The sequence below is a fragment of the Carlito syrichta genome, unplaced genomic scaffold, assembly GCF_000164805.1.
Source record: "Carlito syrichta isolate Samal-C Ts95f unplaced genomic scaffold, Tarsius_syrichta-2.0.1 Scaffold314404, whole genome shotgun sequence".
NCBI classification, from domain to species: Eukaryota; Metazoa; Chordata; class Mammalia; order Primates; family Tarsiidae; genus Carlito; species Carlito syrichta.
Window position 1 is genome coordinate 56,149 of NW_007258500.1, and position 10,044 is coordinate 66,192.

Below are 10,044 nucleotides of genomic sequence, written 5' to 3' on the forward strand. Positions count from 1 at the left end.
CCCTATCACCACAGGAAATTTTCCCCCAAATGCCTTTATTTTTTATTTACTTTTTTGAGTTGGAGTCTCACTCTGTCTCCCAGGCTGGAGTGCAGTGGCATGCTCACGGCCACCACAGCTTTGACCTGCTAGGCTCAGGCGACCCTACCTTCTCAACCTTCCCAGTAGCTGGAAGCACAGGCACATACCACCACACACGGCTAATTTTTTTTATTTACTGTAGAGACAAGGTCCCCCCAAGCTGCCCAGGTTGGTCTCAAACCCCTGGGCTCAGGCAATCTTCTTTCCTTCATCTCCCAAAGTGCTGGGATTACAGTCACGAGTCACCACGCCTGGCTCCAAATGCCTTTATAAGACCCTCCCACAAAGCAGAGAAAAAGATCAGACTTGAAAGAGACTGATAAAAAACTGGACTGTGAGCCAGGCGTGGTGGCTCAAACCTGTAATCCCAGTACTTTGGGAGGCCGAGGTAAGAGGACTGCTTGAGCTCTGGGGTTCAAGACCAGCCTGGGCAACTTGGGAATACCCTGTTTCCACACTAAATCAAAAAATTAACTGGGTGTGGTAGCACATACCTGTAGCTCCAGCTACTTGAAAGGCTGAGGCAGAAGGATCGCCTGAGTCCAGCGGGTCCAGGCTGCAGTGGTCGTGAGCATGCCACTGCACTCCAGCCTGGGCGACAGAGTGAGACTCCAACTCAAAACAAAAACAAAAGCAAAAACAAAAAACTAGACTGTGAGGGACAGTGTATTACAGAGGAAAAAAAATAAGAGGTCCAGAAATCTACATAAGAGTCCTATGACAATTCTGAATACTAAGCTACACACTCATAGGATGAGACTCCATGAGGTCAGGGAAAAAACTACTAGGGAGCTGTAAATTGCACAACAAAGCTCAGACATTGGACTTCCAACCAGTCAGAGGGCAGGTCCTTATATGTCACTAAAGGTATTCAGTAGAGATCCCAGTGGTGCTCAACCAGCCTAGAGCAAAAATTACTTTAGACCCACTCTAACAAAGCTTAAAACTAAGTCTTGAAAAGATCAAATTGATTTGCAAGACAATTTTATCTGGCCTGCCAAGACAAAAGTAAAAAGCAAAAAACAAAATGCAGGCACTCCACAGCCTAACATTCACATTGCCCAGAATTCAATCAAATTACTAGATGTGCAAAGAAGCAGAAAATCATGAACCATTACCAGAAGAAGAATCAGTCAGCAGGGACAGAGAAATGACAGACAAGATAGAACTAGCATACAAAGACTTAAAAATATACAAAAAACACATTCAAGTATTTAAAGGAAGTATGACCATAAAAATGGAAATAGGAACTAAATAAAATGACAAAGTTTCAAGCTGAAAATATATTTTAATTCTGAAAAAAATACAATGTTTAAGATAGTGGGTATAACAGATTAAAGACTACACACTGTATAATTTCATTTATAAAGACATTCTGTAAAAGGCAGGTCTATAAAGACAGAAAACAGATCAGTGGTTGTCACAGGCTACAAGGGTTAGAAGTTGAAGACACAGGGTTGACTACAAAAGGGTTGCTTCTTTAGGGGGTGATGGAGATGTTCTATATTTTGATTCCCTGATTGTGGTGGTGCTTATATGACTGTATGTATTTAATAACATTCACAGCATGACACTTTAAATATGTGATTTCACTATGTGTAAATTATACCTCAATATACCTAATTTTTGAAAAATGACAATGTAAGGCAACCCCTTCATGTCCCCTCCTACTATGGGAGCTTTTCTGTTCTCTCATCCTGCTTTCTCAATAAATAAATAAAAGACAATGTAAAGAACCTCTAGGAACATACAAAAATGTCAGTACAAACAAAAGTAAATACATTTTTTAGTATTTTAAAAGATTTGTAAATTTGAATTGGAAGTACCAATATGATAAAATATATATTATTTCCTATCCCTATTCAACTAAAAGAGCCTAAAAGCAATGAGATCCCTATAACAACAACCATACCTAGTATCCTACTCTTGAATATTATTTCCCACTAAAAGAAAGCAGCAATCCTAGGAAAATAGGCTGATTTAGGCAGGAAAAGATCAAAGCGAGTCTGGGATGTTTTTGTGAGTCCAGAAAGCTAAAAATATGAACATAAGCACCAGCACTGACGGTCTCCTATGGGCTAAGACTGGACAATTTGAAACAAAGACAAATGATGATAACAAACTGAAAAATAAAACCCATGAATCCAAAAGAATATTGGTGAAACTCCAGGGGTACAAAATTCTCTTTTCAAAAGGATGTCTACCAATAAATGTAGATTGAGAAATACAATAAAAACAAAAATTTGCAAATAAACTATACTATGCAGATCCATATCTTCCAAGACCATAGTAGCAGGAACTCTGCAGACTTCCAAAGACAAAGGTTCCAGCAACTTGTCCAGTTCAAAGATATTGACCAATCCTTGCCCAAGACCATAACTATTAACTTCCACTCTGGATCTATGCCTATGGCTAACCCCAGCTCCAGAGCCCATAAATATCCTTTCCTAATTCCTCCATAAAAACTGAGATTCTGTCAAAATGGTGCTGTCAAGATGGTACTTTCTCTTGTTCAGCAAATTTAATAAAAATAACTTTGAAAATCAATAGGCTTCCGCTATCATCTATGTATGGGGGACTTTCATCAACGACAGAATCAGATAAAACACCATTCTACAACTCCTAACGTAATACACTCCGTTGAGCATCCAAAATCTGAAAACCCAAAAAAGCTCCAAAATCTGAAACTTTCTGAGCACCAACGTGAAACTCCAATGAGCATTTCAAATTTCAAACTTTTGAATTTGGGCTGTTCAACCAGTAAGTATAAGGCAAATATTCCCAAATCCAAAAAATTCTATAACCCAAAAGACTTCTGGTCCCATGCATTTTGGGCAAGGAATACCTAACCTGTAATTAGTTCAGGCAATGATTACCAATGAATGCTTAAAACCAATGGTTGAGAATTTCTTGAGTGAACAAGTTTTTCATACACTGTCCAAAAAACCACACAAATTACTTATTATTTGCAAAGAAGAGATTAGACTTTTAAAATGGAAATATCTAGTGGTCCAAAATCCGAAGTGATTACACTTTGTGTCACTAATTTGGAATCCCACATTTAGCTTTCCTGGATGCGATGCAGTAAATACACATCATCTTCATATTCCTCACAAAAATTTTTAATCTAATTCTAATCAAGCTTTCAAACCCATCTTCAAAGAAAACACAGATGAAAGAAGAACAAATTAAACAACACAATGAAAAAATAATCAGGTTGAGGGAAGAAGAAACAAAGAATGACTGACTAATGGGGTATAGGGCACCATCCCTATTCACCAGATCTCTCCTCAAACCACTTTTTTGTTTCCCCAGATGAAAAAAGTCCTCAAAGGGAAATATTTTGCCAATGTAGAAAAGGTGAAACAAAGAATGGCAGAACCACTAAAAGGTAATCAAAATTGATGAGTTCAAAAACTTTTGAGCAGTGGAAAAAGCATCTCAATAGGTAAATTGCATCAAATGGAGAGTGCTTTGAAGGTGACTGAAGTTTAAGCATATAAGAATAAATACACAATTTTTAAAAAATAATTTCCAGTTTTTTTGGGCCCCCCTCTTATACTCTAAAATAGCTAATACTGTGAATTTCACTCAATAAAAAAAAAGATCCAAAAATTCAGAATGTGGGACATTCTACAAGACAACAGTCTTACACACTTTAAAAAAAGTCAACATCACTGAAAAATAACTAAAAGATGGCTATACTGGTTTAGATGAAAAGAGATTTAAGAGACATACAAAAACTGGGGAAGTTAATATGGACTGGTCATAAGCTATTAATTTTCTCAGGTGTGACAATAGTACTGTGATTACAAAGGAAAAATGTCCTTAATCTTAGGCTACACAAATTGAAGAGTTATGGAGTAAATGTTATCTGCACCTTATTCCCAAATAGATTTGGAAAACATACACACCCCAAATATAAAGAGCAAATACGGCAAAATATTTTTAAAAACCACTGAACCCAAGTGGCAGGTATTTAAATCATTAAAAATTTTCATACTATAAAATTGTGGAAAAGAGAAGGTTTACCATATACAAATGAACAAGCAACTATGCAATATTATCATTGATTATATCTGAGTGGTGGGACTGCAGGTTTTTTTCAAATTGTTGTTGTGCTCGTTTTATATACCCTTCCCTCTAAAACTGAAATGTATTCATTGTCTCCAATAGCAATGCCCTTGCCACTCTACGTGGGAAGCTGTTACACTGCTGAAGAATAAGCAAACCAAAACCACTGGTTATATATACCTCTTAGTAAATTACATGAAAAAGTACACTTACTCTTCTTTAAGTCTCTTTTGAAGGTTATCTTTTGAAAGTTTACTTTCACTGGCATTTTTCATCATATCTTTCCGAAACCGATTATTTATCATGTCAATCCTATAAAAGAACAGTATATTTTAATTAAATTACTTTAAAGAGTCAACATGAATAGTTGCTGCATTTAGTATTTTAAAAAAACATTTAATGGAATAATATTGGTCAAGATGAACATCTCATAGGCATATTCTCTACCTCCCAAAAAAAAAAAAGAGAGAGAGTCTGATATTTCAGTTTACCCTTTGGAGAGCTAGTATTTCAAAACTTCATCATAACTTATGTACACACAGTTTTTGCCATTCTCCAAAGTAAATCCCAGGCAACCCAAACAGCTAAATATATAAAATACTATGAAGGAAAAATACAGGCAAACATTTGTTCTCTCTCTGGTAAATAATTTTTGCTATTAAAAACAATGGTGGCCAGGCTCGGTGGCTCACTCTGTTATCCTAGCACTTTGGGAGGCTGAGGCAAGTGGATTGCCTGAGCCTGCGCGTTCGAGACCAGCCCAGGTAACTTGGCAAGACCTCGTCCCTACAATCTATCAAAAATTAGCTGGGCGTGGTAGCACGCGCCTGTAGTTCCAGCTACTTGAAAGGCTGAGGTGGAAGGATCACCATAGTCCAGCAGGTCAACACTGGGGTGGCCATGAGCATGCCACTGCACTCCAGTCTGGGCGACAGAGTAAAACTCCGACTCAAAAAAACAAAACAAAAAATGGTAAAAATCCTGAAGGGAAAAAAGACTCACAGATTTGACTACATAAAGATTTAGCCGGGCTCGGTGGCTCAGCCTGTAATCCCGCGCCTTTGGGAGGCTGAGGTGAGTGGATTGTCTGAGCCTGCGGGTTCAAGACTCGCCTGGGCAGCGAGACCTCATCTCTACAATAAATAAAAAAAAAAAAAAGATTTAAAACTTTTACGCATAGAAAGCTAGGGGGAAAACCTACAATAAACCTGAAATATAAAAGTCTGAAATTTTCAATATGTAAAAAACCAATATACTAAGATCATTTTTAAAGTTTCTAATAGACAAAAACATAGTAAAGAATATTTGTAAGAAACGCCAATGATTAAGCACGAAAAATGTTTTCTCAATGCAAATTAGGTTGAAGTATTTCCCACCATTAAACTGACAAGTTTGAAAAAAAAATCATTGCTTATAAAAATGGACACCTTTCAATGGGAAGGTAAATTGGTAGAACCTCATAATATGAGGTTCTAGCAGTATTTACCAAGAGCCTTTAAAAAAAAGCTATGCTCTCTGATCAAGCAATTTTACCTCAAAGAATCTTTTTTTTTTTGAGTTGGAGTCTCACTGGAATGCAGCGACACACTCACAGCCACTGCAACTTTGACCTGCTGGGCTCAGGTGATCCCTCCACCTCAGCCTTCCAAGTAGCTGGAACCACAGGTGCATGTTAGCTCACCCGGCTAATTTTTTGGTTTATTGTAGAGACTAGGTTTCACCAAGTTGCTCAGGCTAGTCTTGAGCCCCTGAGCTCTGGCAATCCTCTTGCCTCTACTTCCCAAAGTGCAGTGATTGCACATGAGCTACCACACCGACCTCAAAGAATCTTTCTTAAGGAAATAATTAGAAATGCAAAAAAGGTGTATTCATAAAGATGTTCATCTCAGCATTAACTTATTAAAGTCAAAAATAAAATCTCTTTTATCAACAAGGGTATTTGCACAGTGAATATTTGTATACCTAACCCTTAACTATACCCCACAATATTAAAATTTTTAAAATATTAAATAAATAAATAAAACAAAATCTCCCTAACAATAGTTATGTAAATTATAGTTAATTCATACAACGGGCTACAATAAAACCATTTAAAAATGTTTATAAAGGTTTTTTCCTAAGGAGAAATGCTTACAATATAACTTTACATAGAAAAAGTGAAAATGCTAAGTTAGGTATACAGTATATTGTTTTGTACAAGAGTACATATAGTATGAGCTAGTTTTTGTTTTTTTGTTTTTAGCCTTCACTGAGTTTCAGGCACTGAGCTAAAAGTTGTGCATGTACTACTTCATTGAATCCCAAAAGCCTTCTGATACCATTGTGCTCATTTTACAAAGAAAAAAGGTAGCTTACAAACTTGCCAATGGTAAATTAGGAACTGGCCACATCAGGAGGCCGACTCAGGTCTGTCTCCAAACACTGTGCTCTCTTGGCTACTTTACACATCACAGAAGAGAAAAGACACAGTCAGAAGTATCCCAACATGCTAATAGTGATTCTCTCAGTGGCAGGATTATGAGCCATGAATGACCTTTTTTTCCTATACCTCCACATATTTTTCTAATCTCTACATAACTAAAAATTCACAAAAAGAATGATTTTAAAATCTGCAAAATAATCTGTAAAGTGTCCAAAGGGATTCTGGGAAAAAATCTAAGGCAACTTACATTTCCTCATCTTCATCTTCTTCATCCACCCAAACTGGCTTCTTTTGAGGCAGAAAATTAGCTTTTGCTTCATTCTCCATTTCTGAGTCACCCGAGTCCTCATGTTCTTGAACCTGTAGAAGACAAAACGTTCTCAAACACTGAGTTTTTGTTGTCCCAGGGTAACAGACATGCAAGCACTGCAGCAAAATGGCTTGCAGAATGCTTTTTCAATGGCTCTCTGATGAAATAATGAGATAGAATGCTACCACTGCAAATGTTGGAAGCAGAAGCAGATAATGAGTAGACCAGGCAAGGGCACCACCAGCTGCACAGGCGAGGCATGATGGAACAGTCAAAGAGTGAAATCAACATGCTGCAAGAAAAAGACCTAAGACAAGAACAAAAGGTAAGACAAAAAAAGCAGGAAAAATGCCGGAACTATAGAAATTACAGAACCAGAGGCTGACTAGAGTCAAAGACTAGACCGTTCTTTACTCCCTACCTCAATAAACTTTATACTGTACTATCAGCTAAATCTAAACCACAGACTACTCCTTGAGGTGAACTTGAGGTTTCCTAAAACCACAAAACAGAAATGCCTGAGTGATTTCCATGTGCTTCACTACTGGTCTAAGATCCTTCAAAGCCCACAGCTCCTACCTCAGTAGACTGTTCTCTCTCCTACATATAGGACTGTCACACAGTTGGCATTTTTCCAGTATTAGTTCTCTATCTCCCAATAGAAAGATTGCTGCAGCTTCTCCCATAAGCACCCAAAGGGGGTTCTGGCAATCAGCTGACACTCCCTAAATCAGCATTCATTTAATGAACACTAATTCTCAGTGAGACTTTCCTTGGCCACTATATCTAAAATTTCACAGGATTCCTTCCTCTACACAGGCTGATCCTTCTTTCCTGAATGTCTTGTTTTTTTCCTCTTCAACGCCTGTCACCAAAAGACTTGAATTTTACTTATCTCTTTATCTAGTCTACACCACTAGTATACAAGCTCCAAGAGAGCAGGGATTTCTGTCAGTTTTGCCCATTGCTGTGTCTCTCCAATGCCAGAACAATGTCTGGGACTCCTTATCTCAAAAGAAAAAGCCAGGAATAGAATAAAAGTTATTTTAGCTGGGCTCGGTGGCTCAGTCTGTAATCCCGCGTCTTTGGGAGGCTGAGGTGAGTGAATTGTCTGAGCCCGCGGGTTCGAGACCCGCCTGGGCAGCGAGACCTCATCTCTACAATTAAAAAAAAAAAAATCAGCCGGGCGTGGTAGTGCATGCCTGTAATTCCGACTACTCGGAAGGCTGAGGCGGAAGGATCGCCGGAGCCCAGCAGGTCGAGGCTGCGGTGGCCGAGAGCGGTCACTGCACTCCAGTCTGGGCGACAGAGTGAGACTCCAACTCAAAAAAAAAAAAAAAAGTGATTTTAAAGTGTGCAAAAAATATATTCGATCACACAGGGCTTGCCATTGCCAGAAAGAGTATCTGGCATCCAACGGGCTCGCAAATATTTGTTGAATAGACGAAGATACGATCATTCCCCAAAGTTGGTGCTTCTCCTAATCACGGGGGGAGACTGTAAAAACGCATATTCCTGGGCCGGTGCCCACAAGGCGATTCCATCAACGAGACAGACCTCCGGAATCGCGACAAGGACCTGAGGCAGAAGACCAAACGACCACGCCAAGTTTGGGGAAAGGGCAGAGGCGCCGAGCAGCGAGAGATGCTCGCGACTCCAGTTCGCAAAACAGATACAAGGCGCAGGGGCACCTCCGGGGCGGAGAAACGCGCGGTCTCCGCCCTCCCGCGACTCTCGGACCAGCTCCGGGAGGCGGGGGACGCGCAGCCGCGCCCCTCGGCGCCCGCGTTCTCCGGCCCCCTCCCACCTGAGCGCGCCCCGCCGCCGCAGGTCGCCCAGGCTCCGCCCCCCGGAGCCTCACCGCCCACCGCGCGCCCCGCCCGAGTTCGCCCAGCCCGCGCGCCACGGCCTCACCCGCGGACCCCGCAGTCGCCGCAGCAGCTCGTCCTCGTCGTCCTCTACGTCGCCGAAGACCAGCTCCTCCAGGCAGCGCTCCGCAGCCGGTTTGTCCTCCTCCAGAGTCAGGCGGTTCCGCTGCCGGAGCCGTCTCTCCTCCTCCGCCGCCGCGACTGCGATAGCAGCGGCCGCCGCGCTTGGCCGGGCCGGCGGTTTCCGCTGGGATGAAGGGGCAGTCTTTCGGGGCGGCCCGCTCGGCCCCGCTCCGCGCCCGCTCGGCCCCGCTCCGCCTCTCCAATCCGGCTTCGCTCGGGTCTTCCGGTTCGATTTCGCTCCGGTCCTCCGGTCCGGTTTCATCCGTCTCCTCCGTTCCGGCGGCATCGTTAGCTTTGAGAAGAAACGCAGGCGCTCACGTGGAACCTCACTGCGCATGCGCCCAGGCGCCCCGCTTTCCGCCACCACCGAGGCCCCGGGGGACCGGAAGGAGCCTGCGCCGCCTCCTGCCACGTGACCAACACTCCCTCCCTACGTAACTCCCACTCCCCTAGCCGGCTCCGCCCCGTGTGGGAGTTCCTTCGGGAGGACCAATCTTCCGGGTGTAGGGGGAAGCGGCGTGACTGGAGTGGAAAATTTTTCCAACACAACTTCGCGGCTGCAGCCTGTTGAGAAGAACGCAAGGAAACCGCAGTGTAGACTGGGATGACTAGGTGAAACTTCTGCTTTTCCTCCTGACTTTAACCACTCGATTTAGCAAGCCCCCCTACCTTTTCCACCCTCGCCTTGGTACGGTCCGTAGAGTACGGAGCCTGCGGAGGGTCCCACGCTGGAAGAGAGAGAGGAGGGTATGTAGGGAAGTGGGCCAATCGGGGCGCGGGTCACGGCGCAGGCGCGCTGGGGAGGGAGGGCTATGCTAATGTTGTTGATATCCTGGGGCCACCCGAGTTAAAGGGGGGAAATCCGGGGGCTGCCGCAGCCGCCACCGGTCTGGGCCCAGCCGGGGGCCCCCTGTAGTTGCCGCAGTCCCGGGGAGGGGCACCTGCCCCCATCTCGGGGAGGGGGCGCCGCGGGCTCGGGGAGCACGGACAACCCCTACCCATGAGGCCCTGATGGAAAACACAAAGGATCTGGTGAGAGCCGAGCGCGGCAGCCGCTTTGTGTGCCAGGTGGGGGGGACGCCTGCAGCTCCCCGACCCCAGGAACCCCGCAGCTCCCTGACCCCGCTCCCAGGCCTGCTTCTCCCTCCCACGCCCCCTCAGCCTCC

The 10,044-nt window shown here is 43.2% G+C and overlaps 2 protein-coding genes across 4 annotated transcripts in view; one reads left to right on the plus strand and one right to left on the minus strand.

Annotated features, from left to right (window-relative positions):
• The window catches only part of UTP18 (UTP18, small subunit processome component), a 41,913-nt gene extending 32,651 nt beyond the window's left edge, over positions 1-9,262 (minus strand). For all 3 annotated transcript variants that reach the window (XM_008071590.2, XM_008071589.2, XM_008071591.2), the window contains exons 1-3: positions 8,802-9,262; positions 6,825-6,937; positions 4,369-4,467 (exon numbers count right to left, since the gene is read on the minus strand). In XM_008071590.2, coding sequence (XP_008069781.1) covers positions 4,369-4,467; positions 6,825-6,937; positions 8,802-9,215 — 626 coding nt within the window. In that variant the 5' untranslated portion in view covers positions 9,216-9,262. The remainder of the gene's footprint in view (positions 1-4,368; positions 4,468-6,824; positions 6,938-8,801) is intronic.
• A 445-nt stretch (positions 9,263-9,707) lies between these two features.
• MBTD1 (mbt domain containing 1) overlaps positions 9,708-10,044 on the plus strand; it is a 74,691-nt gene continuing 74,354 nt past the window's right edge. Inside the window, 1 exon segment of the mRNA XM_008071592.2 lies at positions 9,708-9,910. Coding sequence (XP_008069783.2) covers positions 9,890-9,910 — 21 coding nt within the window. The 5' untranslated portion in view covers positions 9,708-9,889.